At 42.7% G+C, this 14,258-nt stretch overlaps 1 protein-coding gene across 1 annotated transcript; it reads right to left on the reverse strand.

The window, feature by feature from the left end:
* Nucleotides 1-5: 5 nt before the first annotated feature.
* Nucleotides 6-13,663, reverse strand: acsl2 (acyl-CoA synthetase long chain family member 2). The gene is made up of 20 exons (XM_018669180.2): nt 13,556-13,663; nt 8,962-9,212; nt 8,735-8,849; nt 8,246-8,310; nt 8,044-8,145; nt 7,289-7,388; nt 5,357-5,535; nt 5,213-5,245; nt 4,955-5,006; nt 4,725-4,798; nt 4,335-4,412; nt 4,114-4,248; nt 3,864-3,998; nt 2,063-2,231; nt 1,899-1,987; nt 1,695-1,811; nt 1,445-1,588; nt 1,237-1,338; nt 1,063-1,134; nt 6-964 (listed from the first exon to the last, which is right to left on the reverse strand). The coding sequence occupies exons 2-20, from the start codon at nt 9,208-9,210 to the stop codon at nt 824-826; spliced, it is 2,151 nt and encodes a 716-aa protein (XP_018524696.1). The 5' UTR covers nt 9,211-9,212; nt 13,556-13,663; the 3' UTR covers nt 6-823.
* Between the last annotated feature and the right edge of the window lie 595 nt (nt 13,664-14,258).

Genomic DNA, 14,258 nt, shown 5'->3' on the forward strand with positions numbered 1-14,258 from the left:
CGTAATCAGTTACTAGTCTTTATTTCTGTTCAGTTTTGCTTAACTGGAATTAGTCAGTAGTGTCCCGTCAACAAATCTCAATATAAGCAGTATTTACAATACAGCCCCCTTTTTTTTTAACACAGCATCGCTGGTTGAAACACTCATTAGTTGTAATGGTTTAACTTCAGGTGAAGGATTACATGCTCACACTGGTTTATGAAGTCTTTCAGAACCAGTTAGAAAAGTGTATGAGCATCGAGCTAAGATCAAGGTTGTTGATGAAAAGCTTATATCATGATGATCCATCAACCTTAAAATACAAACCTACAATTAATGCAAGCTCTACCAGCCTCACAAGTGCAGTGTCCCTTTAAAAATCCTTGCTTGGGAAAAGAACAGGGCAGCGCAGAATAAAACATCTAACTTACTCTGCAGGTTGCTTCCTAAAAACCAATGTGATTCTTCTCTCTACAACTAGACAATAATTTACACAACAGTAAAATCTCCCATTGAATCACAATGCTGAATTAGTGACAAGAACAACAGTGAGACTGGAACAAAAATGAAATAAAAATGGTTTGGACCCATTCTGTGTTATTTTTCATGTGAGGAGTTAATACATCACCCATATGTGCAAGACGAGGACATGAATTAAAACTTCTTTGAAGCAAAACACCAATAATCTAAAATATATCCAAGTGTATATTTCAGATGAGGCACTGCTGGACGTTTAGGATTGTAAATTTTTTTTCTCCCCCCGTGGTCCCTCTCCCATATATTTTTCCCTTATTGGATATGAATTACCCTTGGGTGTTGTGGGTGATCTACTGAGTAGAGTCTTTTAAATGGCTGTCTTGCTGTACATGCTCGATATCTGTTCCTGAAAGACTCTGCGGATGTCGGCACGTCTGCTCTTCAGGGTGGGCGTGAGAAGGCCGTTCGCGACACTGAAGGTCTCTGGATGTAAGTGAAGGTCCTTCACCTGAAAAGGCAGAAAATATGTGACACAAAACCACAATAAAAAGTAGTAACTGTGAGGTTCACAGCTTGCAAATTTTAACCTTGGCAGAGATTGCTCACTTGTTCAAAGGACTTCAGCCCTGCTTCCTTCCCCACGGCTTTCATGTCCTCTAATACTGCATTCTTTACATCCTGTTGAAAGACAGATACCAAGTACATTTTTTTTAGAATCCATACCGTAGCGTTAGGTAATTATATTAAAGAGATGTTTCAAAATTTGGAGATTTGACTTACAGGATTCTGGCACAGCTCCTCGTAGGACCCCACAAATCCCCGCTCTTTAGCCCAGTCAACAAACACCTCAGGGTCAGGCACAACTATGCCTATGAGATAAGACTGGTAACATGAAGTACAAGAGAAAATCAAATATTTAATTTGTACCTAGGCAAATGTTTTGCATATAGATCAACTGAATAGAAATCACATCGTATTAGCATTGTACCTGTAAACTATCTCCATGCACAAACACCTGGAGCACAGGAACACAACGCATGTAGACATTTTCTATCTTCTCCGGAGCAATGTACTCTCCCTGTGACAACTTAAAGATATGCTTCTTTCTGTCAATGATACGCAGTGTCCCGTTCTGGAAGAAGAGAAGTGTAAACATACACATTTGCTCACTTACAGGAAGCTAGATGATTATATATACAGTGAGTCGCCCACAGGCTGATTATTCTGTCTAATCTTACTGGAAGCCACTGGCCCACATCCCCACTGTGCAGCCAGCCATCGCTGTCCAGGGCCTCTGCGGTCCTTTCCGGGTCCCTCAGGTATCCTCTGAACACACTGGGGCCACGGATGCAGATCTACCGCAGGATAAAACCACGAGAAGTGTCAGCAGACAGCAAATTGTCTGGTAAATATGTATAGTATGATTGCATCTTTAGACTCACCTCTCCCTCTCCGTTCTTAGCATAGTAGTTCATGTCAGGGATGTCAACCAGCTTCACCATGGCACAGGGTAAAGGAGCACCAACGTGACCTGACAGACACACATATCTGCTGAGGTACCAGCAACTGAGAGAAAAAAAATATTAAGAATCAGATTGTTTCTTACCTGCACTCCAGTCTCCGGGCATAGAGAAAGTGCAGCCTGCAGTGCACTCAGTCTGACCATAACCCTCGAATATCAGACAACCCAGAGTGGCTCTGAGGAAGGACAGCACTGCGGGGGAGATGGGTGCTGAGGCAGTCAGGGCAAACCGTAGATCACCTCCTAAACTGGCCTGAAACAAGAGGTAGCACAGGGAATATTTGTGTGAAATAGCTTGTAAACACAATATGATTGTGTTTACAAGCTAATTTCCATTTTAACCATTTTCAACCTTGGTCATACTTCCCATCTGCATTGACCATATACCAAGCCAGAATCTTTCAGTTCTTGTTTGCCTGTGTGTGCGCTTCTCCAATACACTCCCACAGGGCCAATATGCTCTGGGTGATTTTGGCACTCATTGCTGGAATAGTTGTGCTTCTCTTGTAAAGTTTGGATACAAATTTGTTGACTATCTGCAGGGCTGCTGGTACCACTGTGTTAAGCACTACGAAACAGAAATAGTGACAACTGTAAAGTCTGGGATTAACAGAAAATATGTCACTTAAGACTGTGTGCAGCATAGACCAGTGTGTAGGAAAAAAAAAAAGATGTTTTTTTTGTTTTTTGCAGTTTTCCGTAGGTCTTCACTACAATGTCTAATATGTGGGTAAACGACCTAAATTTGAACATTCAGAACTGCAAGGCAATGAAAAACATAGTTCTACAGCCAAGAAAATTTGACAGTAACAACATGGGAAAATTCACCAATCAGCCACAACATTAAAACCATCTGCCTATTTTGTGTAGGTCCCCATCACTCTGACCTGACCTAGATTCCACAAGGCCTCTGGAGGTGTCCTGTGGTAGCAGGCACTAAGACATTAGAATCGGATCCTTTAAGTCTTACATTAGTGAGGTGGGGCCTCAATGGACCAGACTTGTTTTTTCAGCATCTGTGAGATCTGAGGAATTTGGAGGCCAAGTCAACACTTCAAACTCTTTGTCATGTTCCTCAGACTATTGCTAAATATTTTTTGCTGTGTGGCAGGTCGTGTTATCCTACTGAAAGGGGCCACTGCCATCAGGGAATTCTGTTGCCAAGGAAGTGGTCTGCCACAATACTTAGGTAGGTGGTACGTGTTAAAGTAACATCCACATGAGGACAGAGCCTAAGGTTGCCCAGAGCATCACACTGCCTCTGCCAGTTCACCTCCTTCCCGTAGTGCATTCTGCTGCCATCTCTTCCCCAGGTAAGCCCATACATACACATTGATCCATTGTCCAGTTCTGATGCTCACATGCCCACTGAAGGCACTTTTGGCGGTAGACAAGGTTGGCATGGGCACTCTGGCCGGTCTGTGGCTACACAAGCTGTTATGCACTGTGTGTTCTGACAGCTTTCTATCATCGCCTGCATTAAGGTTTACAGCAATCTGTGCTACAGTAACTCTTCTGTGAGACTGGATCACACAGGCCAGCCTATGCTCTCCAAACACATTAGTCGGCCACTGGGTGCCTGTGACCCCGTTGCTGGTTCACTGGTTCTCCTTTCTTGGACCACATTGCTCTGACCCAGTCATCTAGCCATCACAATTTGGCCCTGTTAAAGTCGCTCAGATCTTTATACTTCATTCTACATCCAACACATCAACTCCAAGAACTGACTGTTCTCTTGCTGCCTGATATGTCCCACCCAGTGACAGGTGCCATAGTAACACCATAATTAGTGTTGTTCACCTCACCTGTCAGTGGTTTTCACGTTGTGGCTGATTGGTGTATGATCCAGGCAGAAATAAAAAAAAGGGGGATTTCAGCAACTGACCTGAATCCTGTTGAACACCAGTTTGTCCCACAGACTGTTGTTACGTACAACCCCGCTGCTGAGCTCCGCCTGCTTTCTTCTCACAGCGTAGTGAAGCAAAGCCCGTCGCAACGGGGAGGTCACAGAACCCAGGATCTTTACAGAAATCAGTGAAAATGGACATAAACATAAAACAAGGTTTAAAATACCGACCAAGAATTATGTCTTCTAAGTGCTATGTATATGACAATATCGGAATATATTTAGTGACCTTGTCATAGATACGATTGAGTAATCGAGGCACAACAGGAAAGAAGGTAGGTTTGAGGGTTTTAATGTCGTCCATAAGAAGAGAAATGTCCCCTTGGTAGAATCCTACTCTGGCCCCGTGGCAGAACATAGAGACCTGTGACAGAAACAGACTTAATTTAGGGTTTACACATAAACACATACCAGGAAGAAAACAAAACATCTGAGAAGAGGATCAACTACCTGAATCATCCTCTCAAACATGTGGGCAAGCGGCAGGTATGAGATCGACACATCCTCCTGCTGGATCACAAATGAACCCTGAGAGAAAACGAGAAATAAAAATGAGCAAAGCACCAGGGAGAGATAAAGTTCAAGCAGCAGCATTCGGCGAAGCCTCGCAGGCAATCAAACATGCTGTATGGCTTTTTCAACAGCAGTTAGATAGCTGAATCTTTATACCGGGGCAATTAGTTAAAGTACCTCTCGGCAACGGGGGCAATCAAACACCCAATTAATCATACCATTAGACACAGCAGGGAGAGGGGCAGCTTTGAGATACAGAGACACAAGCAGATGGGAAGTGAAGGAAGCTGTTCTCAATTAGACAAGGAGGTGGAAGTGTAGACAGACCTCCAGGATCTTAATGACAGAGGAAGTGTTGGAGGCGATGTTGCCGTGGGTGATCATGGCTCCCTTGGGCTTTCCTGGATAAATAAACAAGACATTATTGCAGAGCTCTGCAGAGCAAAGGAAACTGCAGCGGTGCCATAAAGAGAGGTTGTTAGTGGGCACTGAAGGACACTTCTCTAATGATGTGAGTGAAGGATAATTATGTAGAGGCTTATGAGATCAGACGATACCTGTGGTTCCACTGGTGAAGCAAACCACGGCCAGATCCTGGGGCTGGGGCGGCTACAGCAGGCAGCAATAAAATATGAGAATATGACAACGGGCTTCCTCCACTCTTAATTTAAGTCCTGTTTACAAGTGAGTGTTAATGATATCTTATGGGACAGGGCATCGGTAAAAATGTCAACCTAGCATTTAGAGGGGGATTAACTATTTACTGGGACCAGTTTGATGCGGTGATGCTGCAGCTGAGAAGACGACAAACTCACCACAGGATCTTTGAGGTTCTGCCTTCCCAGGTCCTAAGATGTGGACAAAAGAGGAATTACTCATATCAATTAACACATCAGCACTGATTAAAGGGGAGAAATGAGCCTGCATTACAGGGGATTCGGTGCTTCCACCCTGCTCACCATGAGCTGCTCCAGTTTCAAAACCTCCACCTCGCAGGTCTTCGCCCTCTCCACGAAGTCTTCACTGAAATCGTTGAAGAGGACCAGGCAGGAGAGCTTCGGAGTCACGCCTTTCTCCTTGTTCTCCAACAGAGCCGCTGCCTTCTCCTCTCGGTCACAGATCACCAGAGAGATCTCGGCTAAGGATGTGCCACAAAAAAATTCAAGTGTCACAGCAGTAGAAGTACAAATTTTGAATAATATATGCTGTGTTCAACTATCTACTAATTATGGAAAGTACATACATTCAGAAGCAAAGAGTCTGAGCAGTTTCCAACATAATGCACAGTAGGGTCCAAAAGTCTGAGACCACTAGTCAAGATATTTCTCTGTTGCATTTGTTTTGAATGTGCATTAGCATTACAAATTACAATACTAGCTTAATAACTAGAGTGAGATCTTGAGTCTTTGAAAAATGTTTCAGATTATCTGGTGGTAGTATTAGGTACGTCCCCCTTTTGCTTTAATGACAACACACACTCGAGCTGGCATAGATGACCCATGTCATTGCAGCATAACTTGACACTGTTCCAAAGAGTTTCCCTGTGGTGTCATAGAATACTTTCTCAGTCTTCAAGCACCCCCATGAATGTTCAGTGTCTGGGGAGGAAAGTCTGTGGCTCCTTGGGTTTTCTTTGGTCTTCAAGTAGTTGTTGCAAAGCTTTGAGGCGTGTTTGGGGTCAATATCCTGCTGCAGTATGAATCCTCCTCCACAAAGATGTAAATCAGAGGGTATAGCATGTCTCTGAAGACGAGTGGCACTTCTCCTTAGTCAGGGTGTAGTCGATTCAGTGCAGGTCCTACACCAGAATAGGCAAAACACCCCCTTCTTGTCTTGAATATTCCCACCAGCATGTTTTAAGCTTTGTTTGATAGACTGCGGTATTAGTCTCTCTCCTGTTTGTCTTCTTACATCTACCCTTCTCTTATAACCATGTATCTCTAAATAGACTTTTTACCAGTCATCCAATGTGAAATTCTGTTTTTTCTTAGCCCACCCCAAGCGTTTGTCCTTGTTTCCTCTCCCAAGAAATGGCTCAGAAACTGCTATTCATCCTCTGAGACTAATTCAAGACAGCCCTCCTCTGCTGATTGGAGTCCTGTGTTCTTTATTTATCAAATTCTACATCGGTGATGAAGTTGCTTGTCTATCCCTCAGGGAACTAAGCTTGGTGGATTGATCCTCTGATGGTGTGGTCACCTTTGGTCTGTCTTATCGTGCTTTGGATACAGCTGATCCAGTTTCTGCAGTTCCATGCACTGTCCTCCTAGAAACCTTTAGTCTAGCCAGGATTTGACGCTGAGAAAGCCTCTCTTTGCTTTGAATAACAATCTGACTTCTGACACCTTCACTTGGCTCTGATGCCTTTTTTCCTACTATCTTGAGGCACAGACTTATTTATAGCAGGCGAACATTGGCAGCAAACTGAGTTACGTGAACGAGCCTGATGAGTAGATCAAATCCATCCAGTATCATCTGAATGTATGCTTCAATGAAAAGGTTATAACTCAAAGAAATCTGACCTTTTGTACAAAGGCGTTAAGTTAGTCAATGCCCCAAATTTGCTGAATCTTACATATTTCTTCATTTTTCTTCTTCCATCTTCAAGAATTTGTTGTTTTTAAATGTTTCTGAAACATCAAATTTTCTGAGTATTTTGAAAAGTTCTTTCTGAGGAGTCTGCTGTATCCAACATAACATATGTATAATTTTCTTATATAGTCTTATAGATGATACATTCTCTATATGTGAGTTAGAAGTACTGTATGTCAGTCTCCAAAACAGTATTCTGAGAGAGAAAGTTTATATCTTGCGTTGAACCATTCCTTTAAAGAATAGTAAAATCTCATCAGCTGTGGGGTTTTTTTATTTGTACATGAAGATGTTCTCACCCAGGTTGAGTATGTGGACCATGGCCTCCAGCCCCAGTGTGTCATACAAAGGCACCACCGCCATGGAGTAGGTGTAGCAGGCCAACTCTGAGATAATCCACTGTCACCAGCAGAGGGAGACAGAGCAGCACTGTTAGACCACTCACTGCTATGCACTTGTTGAGTCAAATATCGCAACATTAGGGACTTGGGCATTAGCATCTACATTACATGCATTTCATATTTACAAAAACAAACAAAACCACATTATTAAAAAAAAAAAAAACACCTAGTGTGTAGACTGGTCTGATGGAGCAGAAAATTATGTTTCACTTTCAGGCCTTGTCTGATGGATATATTTTAAATGAGTCTGGGAGCAGACATGTTCCAATATTAGCTGCCCTAGAGACCCACATTCACCACCAGCACTTTGCTCTGAATATGAATAAATGGAAACACACTTTCAGGAGAGACACAGACCAAAACACCATATTTTAAATCTGAAAACTCATAGAAAAAGATGTGATCCTAGGTTCACAGGGCAGGATAATCATTCTCAAACCTCTACAGAGATGTGTATGAGAATATACTAAGCTCCACCCAGGTGAAATATCATTTTCAACCATAGGGCTGTTTGGAAGATTAAGGATCAACAATTTTGATTAAAGGCAAGAATAATAAACATCTTAAATGTTATGTGATAGATCCTAAAGCTCACAGGCAATCAACCAATATGGGAGCAAATGTCACATTACAAATTACTGATGAGTTCATACCTCTGGTCTGTTTTGTGCAAATATCCCAACAAACTGCTGCGGGTTCGGTTGGCAGCCTTTAGCCAACAGCCCAGAGCCCAGTACCTGTGCCCGCTCAGCCACCTGAAGGATCGAAGACGTAGAGTCACGTAACAGCAAACAGATAATGCAGAAGAGGTGCTGCATGACAACTGGAGGATCAATACACTAAAAGATGTCAGACCTCGGTGTAGGAGATCCACTGGTAGGGCTGGCCTGGCTTCCTGTATCCAAGGCACGGACCATTTCCTGAAGAGGCACAAGACAGCGGTGCCATGCCAGTTCAAACACAAACAAGATCTACAGTATGCTGTTTGTGATATTCTTCTTTACTGGGGACTTGTTCCAGTGGAATTTTATTGTGTGAATAATAATAACTATTACACCACAGCTGTCATGTTAATCAATTAGATTAACTAATAATAAAACAGATTTTTTCAGCCTTTATGTGCACTTTAGTGTCATTAACATAAATTTGACTGTTACATATAAGAAACAAGTAAGTTTACTGTGAAGATATACCAGTAAATCATTAATAAATTTCCCTCAATGTACCTGTACCTGTGAATCAGTGCTGTTGCATGAAATCCTACTGAATGTCAGTTTTGATTTCACAATAAAATTCAGGATAAAGTTCAGTAAAATATGTTGTGAAACTGTCCAGTGTCATCACCTGAGATCTTGAGGCCTCTCTGGAACATGTCGTAGGCGGTCCTGGTGTCATCATAGTAAAATTCCAGCAGTGAGTCATCTTTAAGAAGCGCGGATCGCCTGCAGCTGGGATCTCCCTACAACAAACACAGCTATGAAACGCCTTAAAACACTCCTTCAATCATGACGCATGCCACTCACACAAGTCTAAAACACTGTGATGCCAACAGTGACCAACGATCCACTCACATTTACAGCCACGGACTGGGCTTGCAGATCGCAGGGGGGACGCATGGGTCGAGGTCGGGTCACCAGCCAGTACGCAGTGATGGAGGCCAGGGCTCCCAGACCCAGCAGAGAGGAGGGCGACAGAGACAGGGAGGACAGCGAGAAGGAGGACAGAGGCAGAGACGGCAGAAGACTCCAGAAGTCCTCCGATTCAGAACCTTTGAGTCCCGCGCTGGAGCGAAGTGACCGTAACCACTCCTGGAAATGCATAGCTGAGAGAAGAGAACAGGGAAGAAAAAAGAAACAACACCCAGTGAAACAGAAGGAAATTACATGGTGCATTCACATCACAAACGTTCCTTTGTGCTGCGGTTAAAAAAAAATGCAGCATCTCCTGCAGGAAGCACCACGACTATATTGTTGCTGAGGCATTTTTGTCATGTTCTCTTATTTATATTGTGTCATTTACTTGATTTGTATCTGACAAATTCATTACTTTATTGTCTTTGCATTTCTTTTCACCCTTTTTTTCCTTTTCCTGTGAAGCACTTTGTAACTTTATTGAACAGGTGACAGAAGCTGCTTCTGTTTAATGCATTTTTAAATGAGGGTAATACAGCCAAGGAATTATAGAGTTCATTGCACTACAAGTTATTCAATCGTAAAAGTGTTATTGCAGGATTTTCTATTCAACAAAATAAACTCCTTTCCCACTGAATCAGTACTAGAAAATCACTAAGTTTCCAGTGAATTACTTTTTAACCCCCTCTCTCTGTCCAACAGGAAACTCTGTTCATATACTACAATTCCACTTAAACACAGAATGCAACAAAACCAAAAGGAAAAAATGCAATTAAAAACATCATTCCACCAGTCTGGAGAGTCTGGTGGTTAAAAGACTGAATCTCACTGGGTCACAGGCTTGGCACCAAACACAGAGAGAGAGGGAGAGAAGAAAAGGCCTGAGCTGTATGGAGGGGAGGGCGCTGGGTGGCTGGGTGGGAGGGGGCGCGGGGGGGGGGGGGGGGGGGGGGGAGTGGAGAGACACCAGGAAGTAATAACGATTGGCTTAACAGAAACAGGCACCAGGGTTACTCCAAGGCATGTTGTGCCCCTCAGTCTTTCATCCAACAGAGGAGCCGAGAGAGGCTCGGGGTGCGTACAGTAGTGATGGGGCTGGCGGCTAGATAGGGTGAGGGGGAGGACCGGCTGAGTCCACCCCCATGATTCAGTGCCAGGGACTTTATTGTTCATATCAAAAACTGAATGAAAGAGGGGCAGACTGAGAACGACGTGTAGCTATGAAACAAACTCTGACAGCATTTGCTAATGCACAAACTGTACAGCTTCACTTCTTCACCTGAACACTGCTCATTTCACCCCCTCTTACAAACCACTTCATCCTCCACCAGGCAAGGAATTCACCTCACTGAATAAGTCTTTCCTTTCCCACAACCACTCCCCTCCCTGAACACCCCTCAACCTCTCACCCACTTTCTCCCCCTGTACCCAATAGGAGAGAGGATAAAGAGTGATATCATACCCCTCCCTCCTCTTTAACCGGGCCGATCCTGTGCTGTTTCCCTTCCCTGCAATGGGCAAAGCAATGCCACACTTGTCTTCAGAGGACTTATAATCTACTTTTAAGCATCAATTTTCTGTGAATTAAAGCTGCTCAGTAGCCACTTTACACCTGCTGGAATAACAAAGCAGCTGGTGATCCCCTTGAGTCCTTTCACTGGGTAAATAAATGGAAAGCAAAAGGCTTTGTGAGATGAGACACATCCCCAAAAAATGACAGTCTGCTGTGAAGAGAGCTTCCTGTAGCCCCTTTCTGTCTCTCTCTGCCGCTCCCTCCTCTCTCTCTCACACCCATTCATAATGGCTATTGTCAAGGCCCAGACAGGGACCATTGTGCTCCCAGCTTTTACTCCCTAGAAGACATGAGACAAAAGAAAATGGCACACACATGTGAAAATAAACTAAAGGGAAACAAATGCACCTCCACAGCCTGTGGCGGTCCCTGCTGGGAGAGAGGGACCTGAATGCTATGACGGTTCACACCTGGATTTCTATTAATGGGGGCTGACGGCATAGCAGGACACACACATGACAGAGACGTGCTTGTGAGGGATCAGGCAACATCAAGTGGATGGATCAAATTCATGTTTGACGCAAATGATGTAAATATGGAAATAAACTGACATGCTGCTGATGGAGTGCACAGTAAAATGCCATATAACAGCGGAATGCAGGTTCACAGGGAGACAGCAGGCATGTAACAGACAGCCTGAGGCAGTCTGCACGTCTGAGCACATTTACTGCCGCTGACAAGCAGAGACACATCTAAGAGCAAAGAAGTATACTTTGTAATAAAAACAAAAAGGCAACACAGCGTGTGGAACGTGCAAAAACAGAAACCAAAAAACTGGTTTTGAGACAAAGCTGGCATGAAATCACTAATAACTACAACTTAAAATGGTCAAAACACTATTTGTGAGCTGCACTACAACAGGTATAAAAATAAAATGTATGATTAGAGAATTTATTTAAGTGTTTAATTCTTAAAGTATTAATTGTAAAAGAGAAGCTTGCCTTAGGTAAAATCAAGGCTTGAATTTATCATTTGAGAGTTGATGTTTTGCATTAAAAAATACAAAATGGAAGCTTTATCTTTTGGTATGTTTTTAGTGCAGTGAGAAGTAGAATAAATATATTTTGGCAACATCATCAGTACACAAATAAAATCTACTTGTATTAATGCATAAAAAGGAGCCGGTGCAGATATTTTCAAAGTGGAGGAAAGTGAACTCAATTTCTTGCTCTATTTAAACCTCCGGCAGCCAGACTCTGCTCAAGTTTTAAATTATTTTAAAGGCTTTTTGGTCAAACCTGACAGCACAAAAGAGCAGTCAATGCTGCTTTTAACAAATGTATGCAGAAAATATCTTCTTTTTCGCAGGCAGTCAGAAATGTACTGACACTAGTGATGTTCTTTAAGTGAGAGAGTGCTGCTTTTGCCATCTTCCTGTTAAATGAAACCTCTAGATCTGTTTGACTAGAAGCGCCAGAATTAAGTAATATTTTTTTCCCCCACAAAGCAATGATTCCTGCACAGAAGAAGTCCCTGAATGAGAGGCAGATCTGTACAGTGGCCTACAGTGGCTTCTGTGTTGATGAGAGCAATGCTGGGGAATGCTGCCCCCTGACCTAGAAAACTACAGGAGGTGACACCCGGGGGGGGGGGGTTTAGGGGAGAGAGAGGCGACAAGGTTTTGCACCCAGACCAGCAGCAGCAGGAGCAGCAATGAACTCTGCACACTTTCCATGTGCCCAGAAAAGTGAATGGTCTGAGCAAGAGGAGATGGGGAGAGAGTTACGGGGGCGGGGGGACACGTGAGGCTGGCCGGGCAGCGGGGGAAAACAAGCAAAAGAGAAAGAATGAAACTCAGGGGTGTTTTCCGGCTGTGATTCCCAAATGAAGCGTGAGGAACACAGACACACACTCGGCCACAATGACCTTTTTTTTCTTGTCAAGCAGGAAGGAGGTGAAGAATAAATGAGAAACACCTCACATCCTGCTCGTTGAAAACACCTTCACTTTCCACAAGTCGGTAGTGAATCTCCCATGGTCTCAGATTCACTTGAAACCAATCAGGATACTCACAAACAAGGCAACGTTTGTGCTTTTTTTTTTTTTCCTGCAGCAACAAGTTTTCAGTTTCATGTATCTAAGCAGCACCAGGTCCAAAACATCATTGTGCAAGGGTAATCTTCCAGTGTTTAGCTTTTGTGGCACCACACCTCACAGTTCACTTTTGAATCAGTGAGTGCGTTTGTGCACCAGGGCAGATCTTCCAGCCCTGCACGGCTGGGCACACATGCCTCAGCTGCCATACTGTACTCTGTAACTGTCACACGCTCACAGAGGATGCCTGAGAGCTGGCATCTGGCCATGGGGGCAACTTCAAGTATGTTGCATGCCCCAAAATATGTACACATGCAGGTTAAAAAAAAAAAAAAAGATTTAGACCAAAGAAATATCATGATTTGACAAAAGAATGTCAGAAAACCTACATTTCAGAGCTGGAGCCAACCATAATTATCTCCAACTTGGATTAGGGACAAAATACCACAGCACTGTCCTTCAGTTAACAGTTACACATAAGTGCACCCCAGATCTTTTAGAGAATTTGAAAGCACACTACAAAAAAATCTATAAAACCTAAGGTCTTTGCATCATAAAGTAACTCTACAAGGGGAGAAAAGCGCCATGAGGTTAATACAAGTTAAAGCTTCAGTTGAGCAAAGACAAACTACACAACAACAAAAAAAACTCATACAGAGAAGCCGTTATTGTTAAGACTCATTGCCTGTATCTCATCACTGGATCACTGAAAGGCAGAGGTGAATTTTTTAAAAGTCCATGCAACAGTTTGTTAACAGGTTGATTCACTGTGCTCCTCAGACTTTAACAATCACTCAGCTCGGTGGCCTGGAAACTCAGCGGGCTGCAATTAAACTTTTCGTATTTTTAGATCGGAATGTGTTTTAGGAGTTGAGCTGAAAAGACCGAAAACGATAAACAAAGACAGAAAGACCAACCGGAGCTTACCTTAGTGAAACGCAGGCCTCCAATATTTCCTTAGATTGCTTCTAAGTTACTATTTCAACAGCCCATCCATCGAAATCTGTGCGGAGGTCAAGTTAGAGACCATTTACGTTTATATCCTGTCAAGACTTTCAAAATAAAACCGCAACAGATCCGAGTTACGTCAGAGATTTAAAACGCTGGTTCACATGGAAAGTTAAAAAGAGAATAATTATGTTATTTTATCCCATTATTACTTCACAAGCCATTACACCTTTTTCCAAAAAAAAAAAAAAAAAAAAAAAAAAAAAACAAAGACAGGAACTGACGCTATTAAAAAATGGGAAAATACACCAAAATATTTATAATTAAATAATGCAAAATATCTCATTTTTACCTTTTGCGTTTCCTCTTTTCCATTTGTCCTTTACTGTCTACATTTGTTACATTCCTTTAAACAACTCGAGCTTTATCTCATATTTCGGCCTAATCTATTGATAGTCAGTGTATCATTAAAGTCATTCTTCTGTGTTCCTCCCAACAGGCTAACATTTTAAAAACAATTTCATTCAGTTACTTTATTTTGAAGATAAAAAACTAAACTTCCTGTACGTATTTTTCTCCCTTTCTGATTCTTGACGCCGTTCTGACGTCACTCCTCACTTACATGCATGTGGCAGAAAGATCAATGACAGAATAATTTTATTGTCCCAAAAAAAGCAAAACT

The sequence above is a fragment of the Lates calcarifer genome, linkage group LG13 (genome assembly GCF_001640805.2).
Source record: "Lates calcarifer isolate ASB-BC8 linkage group LG13, TLL_Latcal_v3, whole genome shotgun sequence".
NCBI lineage: Eukaryota > Metazoa > Chordata > Actinopteri > Centropomidae > Lates > Lates calcarifer.